The 17973-nt window shown below is 43.1% G+C and overlaps 1 protein-coding gene across 1 annotated transcript; it reads right to left on the reverse strand.

The window, feature by feature from the left end:
- Positions 1–722: 722 nt before the first annotated feature.
- CycE (cyclin E) lies at positions 723–14634 on the reverse strand. Its single transcript, XM_077647897.1, has 10 exons — positions 14424–14634; positions 14043–14096; positions 13828–13915; positions 12340–12675; positions 11823–11969; positions 10492–10587; positions 6585–6734; positions 6364–6475; positions 5770–5912; positions 723–2639 (listed from the first exon to the last, which is right to left on the reverse strand). Exons 2-10 carry the CDS (start codon positions 14054–14056, stop codon positions 2523–2525), a joined length of 1203 nt encoding a protein of 400 aa, XP_077504023.1. The 5' UTR covers positions 14057–14096; positions 14424–14634; the 3' UTR covers positions 723–2522.
- Between the last annotated feature and the right edge of the window lie 3339 nt (positions 14635–17973).

Below are 17973 nucleotides of genomic sequence, written 5' to 3' on the forward strand. Positions count from 1 at the left end.
CGGTTGAAACCGAAAAAAAAAAAAAATAAAAGTACGCTGAATAGTTTTTGAAATTTGGTTTTAACCAAGAAAGGTCAGTATTGTTACCACACAGCCGCCGCGGCGGCTCACTGGTTTTGGCGCTCGGTTGCTGATTCGAAAGACACGGGTTCGATCCCGGCCGCGGCAGTCGAATTTCGATGGAGGCAAAATTCTAGAGGCCCGTGTGCTGTGCGATGTCAGCGCATGGTAAAGTGCCCCAGGTGGTCGAAATTTCCAGAGCCCTTCACTACGGTATCCCTCATAGCCCAAGTCGGTTTGGGACATTAAGCACCCATAAATCAAACCAAATCAAATTCTTACCATGCAAGACATAGCCAGCTTGCTGCGAAGTATGAGTTACACTCAGTGAAAGTTGAAAATTAACGAAGTAGTGAAGCCAGGCGCGTGATGAGACCGATGCAGTATGTGGATACCTGCCTTACGAACTGGGGAGCATCACCTCCTCACAGCCTGCTAGCTAAGCACTGTTTGTTCACCGTCATTACCTGCTCAGAGCAGTTTCAGGGACTTTAAGCACAGCATGTCATACCACTAAATTTCAGCATTAAAGCTGCTTGCACTGTTCCAGAATTTTGCACATTGAAGAGTGGCAAGCAGATTTCTTACTGAAAAAGCACTTGTTCAGCAGCTCTTGTTTTGAAACAGGGCACTGTTTCATGAAGGAGTTCAATAGCATCATACTATGTAGAGATCACAACTTTATTTCAAATGCATCATAAAAATAGTATTCACCTCCACTATTCATGTTTACAAATAGTGTTCAATGCCACTGATTGCATATTGGTACCATAAATGACTCCAAAAGGTGACATGCTTCAATCACCAAACCAAAGAACCTAAAAAGTATACTAAGTTGATAGACAATATGATGGGCACCAAGAAAGTACATCCACTTGAAGGCCACCGGCTGCAAAGGTGTATGATGTGAAACAGTGAACCCCCAGATGTTTCACAACTTAATGCAGTCGACTCGAAGACACATAAACCCACATACTACTGAAATGATAGCAGCAATAAGTTGATTATTGCACATTACTAATCGCCACAAAGCATCTGACATTCTTTGCATCAAGTGCTGTTTGTACCAAACGTCCCGAGCATACAAAAAAAAAAAGTCTGCTGCAAGCTTATGTTTACCTTAAATACAAAGTTTGTTTCAAATTCACTGAAAAGCAAAATGTAAATGTGTGCAGATCCACTTCTTCCGCTCTAAGCTCAAGCTCAAAATGAACTTGCAAGAGCCAGTCACCTTGTCGTGCACAAGGACATACTACTGCGAGGCCTTGCACATGGGCACATGTTAGCCAACAGGACTGACTGTCTTGTCACTTGAGCAAACGCCTGGACGCATGTTATGTACATCTCTGAAATAATACTAAGAAATCAGTGGGCACCAATTTGAACATCTAAAATAACAATTTCAAGTAAAATAGCAGTTTGCAAAGCTGCAATGGCAAGAAAACTTGTAACAGCAATGGTGCAAGTAAAATACAGGGTGAAACTGTGGCAAGCTTCCTGCCTCCCAGCACAAATGCACAGTATATAGGAAGCAATAAACAGAGCAAAAAAAACTGGTCATGACTGGGCACTTACGCCAGCCAGGCACATGTGGGCAATGCATTCTAAATGGCACAACATTTGAGATCTCAAAGGGATCAGCTGTCCCTAAACAGTGCAGCAAAAGTGTACCAACATGGAGCCTCATGGCTGATGGCAGTGAAAATACGGTGAGCTTCGGGAACAATACAATGCATAAAAATTGGCCCCCTTTGCTTGGCAACACACCAAAAAGATTGAGCACAACTCTTCAATGCAATTCTCAACAGTGGCAGTGAAACGGCACAGCATGGGGTGCACCACAATGAACAGGGCACAAAATATTGGCGACATGTGCTCAAAAAAACTGACATTTTTGCAACTTTTGGATGAGTGATATTGATATCAAGCTTGTTGTGTTGCCACAGCTTGATTGCCAAGACAACCTAAAAAGTTCACTGAAATATAACTTGAAAATATACTCGCACAAAACTGTTACACAAATGATACATAATGTATGTATCTATTTACAAGAATACAAGAGCATGGAATGGGTAATTGTACATGCCCAGCTTTCCACAGACTTGCAAGAGCTTTATTGCTCTCCTAGGAAGAAACAACTCTACAGAAAAGAAGGCAACCAGAACTTGCAAGTAGACAGGCAGGTCAAAACTCCTCGTTTGTTACTAGTATGTGCACACCCTTGAGCCGAATTCCTCACTTAAGTGAAAAAAAAAAAAAACTCATAATATAGCTGTAACAGCCATACAACAAGGTCAATTGAGACTAGACATGCAAGTGCAACTATACTCTGGTCACATTTCCTTGCTCAGCAAGATGTGTTCTCTTTCTTACATGGTGGTGTGCTGCCGACAAATTAAACACTGTAGGTAAAGCAACATGGCCTGACAAATAACTAAATGTGTCAGCCAACCCTAGGCAAATTACTGAACAGGAGGTGGTGTGAGGAGTCCCAAAACTGCGTTGCCGCCATTAGTCACCTTGTCACGCTTGGATTCCAAGGATGCATTGGCTTCTTTCTTCAGGCAGATTGCCTTTTCCTGTTGAAAGATTAATTCAAGGTTTACTTGAAATGCCAACTTCGCTGCACGCAACTTCGCTGGACATCAATAGGGATAAAACCATTCTGCATAGCCTGTTGAAACTTTCTGCAACTGAGAGTTTGAGTTAGCAGTTCATACTAAGATCCTGGCATCAAAGACCGCAACTCTAATCAAGGAATACTGCACTGAGGTCATTTCTTTTTTTTTACATAACATAGTTCTGCTCGTCAAAATGGTCAAGGATTCTAAATCTTGTTTGAACAGTACTCCTATCAGGCAACATGACTGCCTGATAGTTTTCATCACTTATTTCCCCCCTCACCTTTCAGACGTATTCCAGGCACTAATTATCCAATGAGAAAATTTTCAAATTTTTTTTGTAAAGAAGCATCCCAAGAATCCACAGTAAAAATTTTCACCTCCGATGATTGGCTTATGGGGGTCTAACTGTCCCAAAGCAACTCAGGCTATGAGGGACGCAGTAGTGAAGGGCTATGGAAATTTCAACCAGCTGGGGTTCTCTAATTAACATGCACTGACTTCACACAGTACACAGGCCTCTAGAATTTCACCTCCATCGAAATTCGACTGTCGCGGCCGGGATCGAACCCGCGTCCTTCAAGTCAGAAGCCAATGCCATAACCACTGAACCACCGCGGCGGCTCTTCTCTGATGATTAATAATGCAATTTCTGGCAGCTCTTCATATATCCACTTTGCAACTCAAAATGTTTTCAAGTTTCAATTATATTTCTTTTGACTGAAGCCTGTCATGTGAAGTCATGTGTGTAAACAAATCGGCATATTTTAGGCACTTTGGAGGGCTCATGCTTGCAAAACAAGCATACACACAAACACACTCACTGAAGCTGTAAACCACAGCTACCGTAAGACGTGAAGGCCTCCATTTTAAAAATTACTTTTTTATTTCGCATGCCTCGCTTGATATATTTCCATGCAATTTTTCACATCTCAGCACATTACACAATGCCCACATTTGCGGCCAGTGCATCTTATATACGAGGAATTTGATAGTGGTTAGGTTCCGGCCGCAAATATGGACACAGCGCCTCAATGGGATGCTGTTAACATGGATGTAATGGCTCTCAGTGTGGCAAATTCTTCTACATTATCAAGTTTCTCAATTCCCCAACGCCACCCCATTGAAGCGCATATATTTGAAAGCTCCGTGTAATGAAGGTGCTGCAGTGGTTGAGCATCATATTATAACTCAAAACACTGACTATTAGCTAGTGCTGTTACTTGAAATTTTGCTGAACTACGCAAAAGCTTTAAGACGACAAAACAGAAATTGACACAAGAGGACCAAGCAACCGCAGTTGACACAGCGCGCCGTGCTCCAGCGCCTCTACGTGGCAAATGCAGCAGTCTCCACAGCTTCCTTTCTGCAATGCCACACCACACAGCACTTACAATTGTTCATGCCCATAAGCAGTGAATAACAACAGGGCGCAGCAAAAAAAAAAAAAAAAAACATTGGACGAGCAGTGCACACCGCCACCACTCGGTTGCTCGTACAATTCCATGGATTCCGGGGATGAAGAGAATCCATTTCTCAGTGCAACAGTGGTCGGGCACACAGAAAGCGAGAACATGCAGGTGCTTCCATGGCCAGTATAGCAGTGGCAGCATGCCCAAACACGCTCTCTCCAGCTCCTCCATACCACTCATAGCGACGTGCAAGTCGCAACAGAGGTGGCAGCGGTTGCTGCCATTGTCGAGTCACCAGTGCGATTGCAAAACGTTTCGTCGCGTTTATGACTTATAAGTAGTGTGGGTTTATTAACTTTTTTCAGGCGATTTCACCCACATTTCTCATTTTCGTTTATGTTCTACATTGTGCTTTTGAGCTTTCACGCCACACCTACATGTAAAGAAAAATTGCAGACTTCTCAATTTTTTTGTAAGCAGGTTTAACTGCATTGTTCTGCTAGTGTTTGTAAGCACTTGTAGTCATTTTCAAAAATACAAGGCCCACTGAGCCCGTGGCAGGAGTGGCTATGTGCCACACCAATGCACTGCCATTTCTGACACTCGCTCATTGCGACGGTATGACGACATCATGCTGCTATTGAAAGGTGCACTGCTAAATTACTGCTTAAATGCTATTGACCCATGTTTGATGGCCAAAACACTGCAGAGGTGAGCTTGCACTGCAAGTGTAAAGTTAAAAAACTGCACTTTTGCTTAATGTGATGAAAACAAAGCCACAATGAAAAACAAAATGGAGCTTTAGCACCACACACCACAGCGGTCTGATGCCATGCAGCCCTCCACTTACTGCTGCAGTGCTAAGTGTGCTCCCTCATCAAGACCATCAGGAGCAGAATAGCTGAATGCCGCACAAGAAATTTATCACATGTAATACACACCATCACTTGGCACATCCTCACTGCAAACACGTACCAGAGATAGCAGCACTGCGGTGCAGCCTCAAAAGCTTCCACTGCCACGGGTGCCGCGTATTTTTGATAACGATTGTACCATCACACTATTTATGAAGTTATCACATCACATATACAGTTAATCTATTCAGTTCGTAATTTATAGTTAGGCACAGCACCAGCACTGTGCTGTTGACTATTTTTATTTACCATGTTTGCTCCAACAAGAGCTCAGATCTGTCGAAGTAGCAGCCGCTAATGAAAAGCCTAGACCATGTCCCACTTGCATCACATGGAGATACAAGTGTTGGCAACAAAGTTGAAGGACATCTAACAGCATTCTTCTGTCATCACGGAGAAGTGTAAACATGTTGGAGCAGACCACATACACAAGAACAGCATAAATGGCCAGCTACCTTGAATCTACTGTGGGCTCTGCAAGGCAGTGTGTGCTGCACCAGAGATTGAGTTACTGATGCCTAATCTAAGAACTTCAGATAGAACAGGCTTAAATTAAATGGCAGCAATTAAGGGTAAAATAACAAGTTCACAGGTATAGATACAGAATAAAGCACAGGATCTACTACATAAACCTTATCTCAGTTTCAAAGAAAAACAAAGTGGCAGAATTACAAATCCTCGGCATAAAATTGATCTAAGTCTACTGATACTCAAATTTCTATTTTACACGATAAAATAAAACAGGCTATTATCTCTACTTACCACAAGTTGGAGATTGACATGATGAACTTGTATCTCGTGTCCAGACTTCCCAGAGGTCCCAGTTGTCTCTTTTAAACCTTTGACGACTGTAGCGAAAGGTACCATCCATTCAATACATGCAGCTAATTCAACTGCCTTGTAGCCTGCAAGGAAATGCGTCTGCATCAGGATGTGTTCTTCCCCCATAAATCTACAGTAGGCTCTTTGGTTACTTAAGAGGAGATGTGGGTCTTGAAACGAACCCACAGTATATCTCAACGAACAGTATATCTCAACTAGTTCCCATCTCATAAAAAATAACTAAAGTCTTAATTAGTTATAATTCTTATGGGTTGTTAAGACACTTTCCTTCTACATATTTTGGTTTAGATTGAAATGGCACCGTAGCCAAAGACCTCGTGTCTCGTTCTCGTGTCGTGTCTCATTCGCGAAGTACTAACCTTTTTTCCTGCTATAAGGTATGCCACCAAATACGATCACACAAGGAAAAGCAGATGGTAGGCCTAAGCCACATGCATGGAACCTTTCTTTCAGGTTTCATCCAGTCATTTAGTCAACAACTCTGGACCTAGTGCAGAAACAGTGCAAGCTCACCAGAAACAGCAGATGCCAGAGCTGGAGACATCATATGATGAATTGCTGAAGCAGCAATAATACTGTATGTAAATTGCAGGCAGTCTACATCCAACATGCATAGATCCACCAACTGAAATAAAAAAAAACAATAGGCATCAGATAGTGTACATTAATGCTAGAACTGAAAAATGTCAAAAAACAAGGAAACAAAGAAACGAATGCGCCAGTATTTAGCACACCTGTGCAACTTGTATGAAGGAGCAAGCTGAGAATCCTGGATAGAGAAAATTTTCATCTTCCTTGTTCTTCTTCTCTTTCTTGGCAGCAACCTGCAGGTACGTGTTCAGCCACCCATTGACAGTCACAGGTGTGAGGTCCCAATTGAGAGCCTGCAGAAAAATGAAAGGCCATTAAGTGGTATTCAGGATGGGGAGCTCACCGGGGAGGATAACCATGATGTCACCAACCAGTGGGACTGCCTTCTCCTACACCACATTCAACATGCAGCTGGGAGCCAAGGGGGACATCATTGTTACCATATGAACTGCCAGCTAAATATACATAGCGCAGGACAAGGACCTCAGACAAGATAGGACGAGCGTTTTTCCCATCTTCTCCTAGTTGTCATCCTAGTTGTCTTGCGCTACTATGTATATGCGAAACCAACTAGCCCAAATTTCCGTTATATGCCAGCTAAACCTGGATGTCGCTTGGGGTATCCCACACAGCAGGAGCTGCAAGCTTGCGAGGCACACAAAGAAATCGCCGCTAACCCCCTGCCAAGGAGGGAATTGTTGCCAGTAGCCAAGCACTTCCCTGCCCACCACTGAAGGCTATGTGCAAGGAACATGGCAAAAAGGAATGCATGAATGACAAGGCATGCTTATGCCAAGAGGGGCTCTCTCTGCAAGTGTGCTCTGTAAAATATGCACAATCGCTAAATATGCTAGTGCTTTGTCACTTAGACAACAAGCTATAGGGCCTCTAAAATGTGTTGTTTTTGCCATTTTTGGTCGTTTTTAGAGCATGAATTCTAAATAACTAGCCACTGGAGCCAAAAACCACTCTTTAGATCACAAGATTAACCTCTGTTCTAAATGCTGCAGAAGCAGATCTCTTTTCGGCGCAACTGTTTTGTCAACAAACTTGACGAAGGCAGACAAGTCAAACAAAAATAGTTTTATGCGATAATTTGCTCACTCCATGCTTACCAAAATTAATCGATATCAACACATATTATTGAAAAGTAAATAGATTGCTCTTTCTAATGATCTAAAGCAGGAGGGCCACAGCGATCGTGTAAACATTGTGAGAAGCGGCCAGTGGCCGCTGGCACTGTGGAGCCGCCCCCTGCCCAAGGTTACGCCCAAAATTTTTATTAAGTCACAATTATGAAATATTTAACTAGTGTAGTGGTGGTGGTTTATTAGCGAATAAAAATAAAACCTGAAAGAAAACATGCTGGCTATAATAATTGCTGTCTACTACCTTAAGCACCAAAGCTGCGGCTGGCAGAAATATAAAAAGGGCAAGGAGATGATATTTATTCATTTATTTATTGATCCCTTAAAGGCCCGAAGGCATTACATAAGGGGGGGGCATATTGGTTTCCAACGGCGATGATGGGAACATGTAGGGGAAGTACAGATAGGAGCGATAGCAAGAAAGGACGGGGGAAAGCTATTACATTACCTGCGCACAGATAACCAAACTAACATGCATTTTTGTGTTCCGATTCTAAATATGCCATTTAATTTCTTGTAAAGGAATCCTTGAGCCCTTCAAGGTTGCCATATGTGTTTGTTGCAAGCTTTTGAGGAATTTTGCTCCAGGGAACTTGCTAAAATGCATGCCATCAGTTTTTCTTGATATTGAAGAATGCGATAAAGGTAACCTTATTATCCTGCCAGTCCTGGACCTTGGCTTATATATAGAAGTTAAAACAAAAAAAGAAAAAAAACCCACAAAAGTACTCCAAATGCAATTTTTGAAAATTCGGTCTTAGCCAATAATGGTAACCAATAATCCTTACATACTTTCGAGTCCTTACTTACGAAAAATGCCGAACGACTTAGTGTGGTTAGGCCAAATGCAGATTAGGTGCATTAACACTTCAGTTTGATTCTCCGTTTTCAAGATCAAGCAGGTTTCAGACAGACGGAATCGGAGTTGGGCGCCGCCTTAACTCCTTCCCTACCATGTCCATTCAGCATTGTTAGCCTGATAACGATGACTTTAACAGATTTCACAACCTTCCACATTGCTTACAGGTTGCACTACGTGTCTGGCTTGTAGTCAGAGAGCAAAAGTGTAGTTTTTGATGCAGTTTCCTTCTTTCCTGTGAGATGGCATTTTCTTAACGAGCTGCGAAGACGCGGTGGCACGATTGTTGCCCGCTAACGACAACTCTGCCACTAGACTTCGAAGCCTTCTGCGTTGCTTGTGGGCACATTGCATCAACTGGCTTGTAGTTGGACAACTGAAGTTTACGTTTTAGATACATTTTTTTCCCCTGCAAGGAAGCATTTTTTCAGTGCGCTCCGATGACGCAGTAGCATTAAAGTCATTTGGCGGCCTCTTCAAGTGCAAAGCGCGCTCTAAAATGGTGCAAATCTCAGGATTCTGGTTTGTCCGCAATTGACGTTATAGACTATTCAAGCAGCAGCATGTCTAAAGATGCTGCCTTTTCGTCAGGATTCAATTCTTACATCAACGATGACGAAAACCAGCCTGGAACACATGTGGGCACACTCCAGTGCCCAACTGTAGGGTTTCCAAATATTGTTTTGTAGCAGAAATACTATTCAGGGTAGAACTTTTTCACAGATAGTGGCCAATAGATACCAAACATTTAGCATATTTCAGAAAATTCTAAACCTTTTTTTTCTTTTTAGATGCAAGTGTCTTAACAAGTTCTGTTCAATTTTTTCCTAAAACATTGTTTTTGGCAAATAAAATTTTCTGTTGCAATACACAATTCGTTATTTAAACTTAATGCCCAAAAAGTACATTTATTCAGTTTGTTTTCACGCAGTGCATAAAATTTTAAATGCAATAGTTTTTGCAGAAAAAAAAACTGCTGAAACCTACAAAAAATGGTCATTTTGACCGCAGAAGGTAACGAGTTAAGGGTATAACACGATAGCGTTAATGGGTTAATTCTCACAGATGCAGAATTGGCCATTCTGAACTTCACGTTCGTAAATTGCCGTGAGTCCTCATGCAATGCACCACTGCCCTGCGATGACAGCTGCTGCCATCGGTGTAGCTTGTGAGACCCACGTTGCCCTTCCCTGCAACCCCTCGCGACCACTCATTAATTGAACTGCCACCTGCCAGTGAGACCAGAGAGATGAACATCGGCGAAATCAGTGAGAGGGGACCCTAGTGCTAGCGCACTAAAAATACATATTCCCAAAGGTTTGATAATTATGACATTGCTAATAAAAAATTTATTAATGATATCACAATTATGAATTTTGTGAAGGCCTTTTCAGGAACTTTGTTGTAAGGTGCTTGCCAAAATGCATGCCATTAGTTTTATCTTGACATCAAGGAATGATCATCCTGCCTATCATAGAAGTTGGGTCTAAGGATTCTCAAGTCCCCATGCAGAAATTGGATTAAGAACCTTTCTCACAGTCTTTGAAATGGCAGCTTAGAAACAGTACAAGTCAAGTTCTATGATAGCTAGGTTGATAATTTTACCCTTATTTCCTATTGCATTCCATGCAAAGATAAACCAATAAAATTTGTTTTAGAAAGTTCCCTGCAACAACACTTCTCAATGTTCTCAACAAAAAAACGTATAACATGTTACACAAGAGCACAAAAACTTATTTTACATGAAATTAAATGGCATATTTGGAACCTGCACACAAAAATACATGTTCCCAGAAAATTTTGTAATTGTGACATCATTAATAAAAATTTTCGTTTTAGGCCCTCTTCCCTAAACATGTGTTTAACATGCAACTTTGTATAGATGTAATCCTAGCTGCTAACACCAAAAGTAACACCAAAAAGCAACTGTAAGCCAAAAATCTAAACTAGTAGTCATGGCCAGTAATCACAAGGAACAGTGTACGAAAATGCACACACAAAAGGAAGCAGCCATAAAAGAGGAAAAAAATAAAAAGCACTTGCCACAAGAATTGTCAGCTCCTTATCAAGAATTTCAGCCTCCTGGCAAGCACCATCAGTGACGTAAGCAAACTCTGCCAGCTTTGGTGGATAGATTTCCTGAAAATGCACCCAGACAAAAGGCAGGCATATTTTTAAAAAAATAAAGTACGCTGTCATTTGGCCTGTAATTATGTAGGCACATATGGCTACAGCAGTCCAGGAAATTAACAATTACAGACCCAAAGAAACTACAAGTAAGAAACACTAGCAAAAGCATCGTCATCAGCCTAACCACATCATTGGTGGGACGAAGACCTTTCCCATTTATTTACAATTAACCCTGTCCTGCGGGCCAGCTGCAAACACCTAACCCTTGCAAACTTCCTGATCTCTTTGTTGTCCTGTTACATTCGTCTTATCTTTGTATATACCGTGTGAGCATAAGGGACCACTTGTTATCTCCCTTTCACATTACATGCCCTGCTCACGCCCACTACAAATGAATGATATGTCAAATAATGTAGCTCACCACTCTGAAAGTGTCAAGAAAGGAACACTTTGCCAATAGCATTGATAGGCCACAAAAACGATCTTGAACCAAATCAATGACATGAAGTCAACCCAGTAGTGCACACAAAAAAGGGAGGGGTTACATGCAGGTAGATGCTAATAAAGCCATGCTTTCTTAAAAAGAGGAGCAGACAACAGCATTTAATGCTGTTCAGACAAAACATACACCTTTTGTCTCATACTTTACGATAACAAACAGAAAACTTCAGTTTGGTTACCATATAAACCGCAATGCCACAGTTAGGTTCACACATTTGAACAAAGGAAAAAGTGCAATTAGAATGCAGCTCAGCGGTAATAAGAAAGTAACTTTTCGATGCCAAAAGCTTATGCTGCCAAAGTAATCTTCCCATGAGGGCATCCTAAAAACACACAGCAATGGAAAAGGCTCCAGCCACCTTGCTAATGCCACCACTTCTTGGCCTCAGAGCCCTTTCTTGAAGCTAGAGGGCACGTGCATAGCAGCTAGCACAAGTATCCTCAATGCTCAGTCAGTCGACATGCTGTTTGTTTACTTTCAGCTGTAATGCACTTGTGAACACATTCCCCTTTCACTTGAGTGATTAAACTGGCTTAAAGTAATATTTCACATGCACTGCAAACTGCATGCTAACACCAGAATACAGGCCTGAAAGAAAAGATCTGACGCGATTCAGAGTCCCTCCAGCATACAGGGGAACATTACCTGTCAAAAGGGAGTGTGCCTAGCAAGAGAAACAATCACATGACAACATAAATTTGATAACTAGTGAGTGCTATTGAACATAGTGAACATAGCACACCTCCATTTTGGAAGAAAGAAACAGAGCTGTGATGCCAAGCAGCTGCAGTTGGTTTTTTGGAAGGTTGGAAGACTTGGCCAGATAGCGGTCGACGATGTCCTGAGCCAAGTAGTAAGTGTCTCGGTGCAACCTGTAAACTTCACAGACCTGAAAATAAAGATAATATTAGCTTACCTTTGAGTACCCTTAAAGAGAACATGCCTCTGTCCAGAATATTTCTTTGAGGGTCAGCATCAAGTTCACCTCAGAAAGGGTACAGCATTGCACAACCATGATTGCACAGTGTCACAGCACAGTAACCTAACAGACTGCCCTTTTTTATTGCAAGTATTTAAAGGTGCCAAAAAACACACATACAAGAGAAGACAATGGGACAAAGCCAGACAACTTTAAAGACAGTTTGCCAGTTCCATTATAGTCTTGCCACTTAATATGCACAGCTCATATGACGCTTTTCCATGCAGTATGAGTGTCTCCCTTATACTGATGAAAGGTACAAATCAAAGCACAGCCGTACCTCGATCAGCCAGTCAAGAAGGATGGCACGCATTCGTGGCTGCAAAGCAGGATGCCTCTCAAGCACTGAAGCACTGTGAACGTAAATGATGTCTTTACGGATCATCAGACCCCAGACATTCTCTTGGTCAGCCCAGTCAAACTGTGGAAGTGGAGAATTGCGGCTTGTCCGTGGCTCTGGTGTTGGAAGGCTATGGATGCCTCGGAAGTGACTGTAGCTTTTTGGCGTGCCTGCACTGCCAAAGTATGGCTTGGAGCTGCGATCTGAGGTTCCAAAAGATGCCTGCATTGATGTTGCTTCTTCAAAGCTCTCATTGACATCTGAAGATTGCACGTCCTGCATTAAAAGCATTTGCAAGAATTAAGGTGCTGCAGAGCACCTCATTCTATACCACCCACTCCTGCCTACAGCCTGACATCCAGATTGGCAGTATGCAACAAAATAGACATCAAAACCTTGCACCTCACTTGCAATGTGTGCAAGTGCAATGAATACTAACTTCAGAACCGAAATTTTGAGCCGCTCGAATAAGCAGCACAGAAAAGAGCAATTACAACAAAGCTAAATAAATATTCCCAGGTTTGCCTACAACACGAATCCTTCAAGAACCCACCAAGGAAAGTTTCTGCTAACGAGAAATTTTGCACTCTGCATAACTGAACGTTACAATTATGTAATGCACACCGTGAAGCCATGTGAAGCGAATTCTCTAGCGCGAAAAATGTGCGGTGTCGAATGCCATAAGGTGAAGTTCACTGCACATGTAGTCACAATAACATTTTCATAAATTTATCGCGCATTGCGAAAAAAAAATCTATTGGGAACCAGAGGAAATCAAGCTAAACGCAGCACTACACCTCGCGTAAACGGCTGATGTGGCCATCGTATGGCATTACTACGGAGGCTTCAAGGTGTTCGCTCCTCGCTATCGCCATTCCTTGCGTTCTCAGAGAACTTTGAGAAAACGCAGAAGACTTAGCAAGCACGAAAACTGTGGAAGCAAGGCACAAAAACGAATAATCGCACCGAATGCCGTATGGGCATGGCGCCACACAAAGGATGTCGTCGTCAGCACAGCAGAATTTAGATAAAATTAATGCGTAGATTATCGATATAAAATAACTGAACTGTGCTCCGCACAATCAGTAATAAATTGAAGGGTGCTCAGTCAGAGGATAGACTGAGCGCTGAGAGATCAATAATGAGGGCTTGGAGCGAGAGGCTTGGCGGTCTATTGTAATACCAGTGAAATATGGTAGGACGAAAACGCCGATATTACGCGAAAATTCCACGAGGTCATCGAGCGAAAACTTAATGTAAGGTGCATTTTTCAGTAATTTAATGCTAAGCAAAGTTCCCACCATGTCACAAATGCAAAATGTGCGACACAACACTAAGGTCCGTTGAGCGCCAAAATGTAGCACCGCCCCGCTATTTTTTTTCCCACGCGAAGCCTTATGCGCGCAAAGTGAAATAAAATTTACTAACCTCTATCGTTCCCGGTGTCCGCCGTTTCTTTCGAAGCATAATGGAACCCATAGATCCACGAGATCGCTTAGACCGGGTCGTTTTTGTACTGAAAAGACCCACAGCGCACTGTAAGCAAGGGAACCCCTGTGCCGCCAAACCCATTCGTGAATACCGCACAAATCGCCTAATTTCCCGCTCAAAAACCAGAACTGAGTACTTTTTCCGAGACTCACTTTCTTTTAGACATGTCTTCTGAGATGGCTGGGTCACTATTCCATCCGAAATATCTGCGAAGGCGGGAAAAGCGGGGTGAGTGGCGCCAAGATTTTTGGCGCGGTTACGGGCGACCAGTCTGCACCCACGTAACCGCGCCAAATCGTACGGGCATATCCGGCCTTAAAATATCGATGCTTCTAAATAAAATCGGTTGCGCTTCTGCAAACAATATTCACTGCTGAGAAACAATAAGCGCTAAAGACACGATAGCTACACAAAACTCCGTCACCAAAGCCGGGCGGTCAGAAAGGCCGGCGCTTACGTCGAGCGGGAAACAATCCCCTACATTGAAATACATTCGAACGTACGCTGAAAATGCAGAAACGAGGTGTACTTACAATTTAGGTGAGGTAAGAAGCCGCCGAAGTGAGCCTTCGCAGGTCTAGCTGGAGTGCAGGAGAAATGCGGGCATCCCCCAGGTAGGTAAACGGTCGCTGCTCGGAGCGAGGAGCACGCACTGCCGGGTTTCCCTCTGCTGGCAAACCCGCGTTGGCCAAAAGCGCGGCGATGAAAAACAGCTGAGTGGAGAGAGAGGTTTCATCCTTTCTCATCTTTTTCCTTTCCCTTTGGCTGCTTTCCAACTATCCAGCGCTCGGCTCCCGCGCTCTCTCCTTTCTCTTCGCGCCCTCTCCAAATACCCTCTAGAGGGCGTTGCCTCTCCTTCCCTTCTGCGTTTCTTCTTTTTTCTCTCTCTCAGTTGCTCTTTCTCCTGCTCTTTCCGGAATGCTGGAGCGGCTGGAGTTGTCGGACGCCGCATGGCGCTCTCCCACGTCGCTGCTCTCCGATCTTGTCTTCTCCCTTCGCCCAAATTTCGATTGCCTGATCGCTGCCTATGCTTCTCTTGCGAGATACTCCCCGTGTTTTCGTTCCTACCCTGCCTGCTCATAAAGCCCACGAACGGTCTGCGTCAAAAATGTACGGCCTAAGGGATTTGCTTTCGGGACGTGCAGTATATGTGGCTCGTTTTGCAGTCAGCGATAGAAATATCTTGTAGTAGAGTGGAACACTCATCATCGCCCTCTGTAGCTGAGGGCGTCCAGGGATGCTAGGGAACCTTACTACAGGGCTTACCCGTTGGGCTGCGTATTTCTGACGCAGACTGTGCACTGAATCTGCTTCATGATCTCGGTGTGGAGCCCCGCCGCGGTGGCTCAGTGGTTAGTGCGCTCGGCTACTGATTCGAAGTTCCCGGGTTCGAAACCGATCGCGAAGGCGCCCGTATGCTGTGCGATGACAGTGCACGTTAAAGATCCCCAGATGGTCGAAATTATTCCGGAGCCCTCCACTGCGGCACCTCTGTCTTCTCTCGGTTCCTCCTTAATCCCTTCCCCCCCGCCAAGATGTGAGACAGATACTGCGCCATTTCCTTTCCCCAGAAACCATTTTTTCACATTTCGGTGTGACCGCGGCGGCTGCGTTTTTATGGAGGCAAACCGCTAAGGCGCCCGTGTGCTGTGCGATGTCAGTGCACGTTAAAGATCCCCACGTGGTCGAAATTATTCCGGAGCCCTCCACTACGGCACCTCTTTGTTCCTTTCTTCTTTCACTCCCTCCTTTATCCCTGCCCTTACGGCGTGGTTCAGGTGTCCAACGATATATGAGACAGATACTGCGCCATTTCCTTTCCCCAAAAACCAATTATTATTATTATTATTATTATTATTATTATTATTATTATTATTATTATTATTATTATTATTATTATTATTATTATTATTATTATTTCATTCCAAGTTTCTGCGCTCCTGCACTACCTCTCCCCTCTGGACAGAATGCAAAAGTTGTTCAATTCTCTTTGTCCTCACCTTGATATATTCGAAAATTCTCTCCCTTCCTTTATATTGGATGTCCGTGACGTTCCACTTTGAGCACTCTTTTTCTCATACATAACTTCCCCTTTCATGCATTTTGACTTTACTACACTTGTGCATTTGCACTGGTATTATATTGTTTTTTTTTCTCCTTAATTGTTCATCACGTCTACTTGTTTTCATTAATGTTATTTCTTTAATACTGTGTACTCACGCCTGATTGTCTGTAACGCGTTCACTAATTACATTTCTTATTGTGTATGATTGTATTTCTAGCTTGTATTTCAGAGGTTTCTTATTCGTTCATATTAGTATTGGCTTTATTCTTGTTTGTATTTTGCTATATGCTGTACTTGGCTGTTATCGGTCGTTCTTGTGTTCATTCTCTTTGTTTATTGTTTCATTAGTTGTTTATATGTCTGTTGCCTGTTCTAGCTGTTTTCATTTACCGCTGTTCTCGCTGTTTTCTTGTTTTCACTTTTTTGCTTCATGCTTGCTGTCACGCCTAGTTTATGTGTCTTTTTTTCTATCGCCTTGACTGCTGCATTACCTCCCGTGAGTCTCTTCCTTTGTGGAAGACAAATTTACATTTTGTGCGTGTGAATGGTGTACCAGCACCAAGACCTTTGGGTTGTTTCTGGGCACCGAAAAATAAAGATTGATTATTATTATTATTATTATTATTATTATTATTATTATTATTATTATTATTATTATTATTATTATTATTATTATTATTATTTCGGTATGGATGTTCTCCATGCTCTCAAGAACGCAGCAGCAAATGCCCCTCACTGGAGGCCTTCCAGCCAGTGGCATCGACTGATTGCCATGGGCATATACCGTCCAGAACCCCCCCCCCCCCCCCAAAAAAAAAAAAAAAATCCCGGCTTGCAGTTCTTGCAGTTCCAGCACATGATAATGGAACAGGATAACAAGACCATTATCTCGCAACCTGCCGTCATAATAAAAATAAAAGGCAACGAAAGAGGCAGTATGATGGGCGCGAACTCTTTCAGGTTGTATCGTTTGACGGAAAAACGAATGAAAGTCAGGAATAGAGCGTTTGCATCGAGTTTTCAACATCTTTTTGGTTTATTGGGGTTTAACGTCCCGAATCGACTCAGGCTATGAGGGACGCCGTAGTGAAGTTCTACGGAAATTTCGACCGCCTGGGGTTCTTTAACGTGCACTGACATTGCACAGCACACGGGCCTCTATAATGCGACCGCCGCGGCCGGGACCGAACCCGCGTCCTTCAGGTCAGCACCCGAGTGCCATAACCAGTGAACCACCGCGGCGGCTTCAACAACTTTTTATACATGCCTACGTTAGTCGACTCGCTCGCATGCAGAGGAAGAAAATCAATTAGTCGGATACAACTCAAGAATGAAGCGCCAAATGCCCTTCAAAGGAAGTCCTCTAATCAATGGCATCGAGTTGCTGTCAACCGCCTTGCGTACATGTGCTAGTGGTTATGGCAGGTACAGGCAATGCCCCCGGGTCAAGGCGGTTGACCGCGACGTCATGAAAATAGCTCGATATGGCATTGCTCACAGGGCCGCCTTTGAGGTGCATTTGTCGCTTCGTTCGTGAGTTGTATCTATTTCCTGCGGATCTCCATACGATCCGCACATGAGGTATGTCCGAGAGGTTGCGTCTGCGCTCATAACGTATTACTACAAAGAATTAAAAGGGCGCACTTCCTCTTGAGACGACCATTGTGATGTTCATGTTAATTAGTATGAGCATACTGTATGTACGTTGGATAATATAAACACACAGTTGACGATCGAACAAATGTGCGCCATAGGTCATGATAAATAACGATCCCATGCTTCGTTGAGTTGACCTTGTAACGCCTTCACCGGCTTGTGCGCACTGGAAGCGAGAGGTAAATCAATCCAGGAGTAATTAAAGCTTCTTGCCTTACTGAAGCTGGGTTGTACAGTATTCTCTAAGGTATGGTTACGTTTTGTCGACAGTGCGAGTGCCCACAGATTGCACAGTTATATGCTATCAGCGAATTTATTATAGTGCCGCACAACGTTTTAAAAAAAAACGCAAAGCCTATTGT

This window comes from Amblyomma americanum, chromosome 1 (genome assembly GCF_052857255.1).
Source record: "Amblyomma americanum isolate KBUSLIRL-KWMA chromosome 1, ASM5285725v1, whole genome shotgun sequence".
Lineage (NCBI taxonomy): Eukaryota > Metazoa > Arthropoda > Arachnida > Ixodida > Ixodidae > Amblyomma > Amblyomma americanum.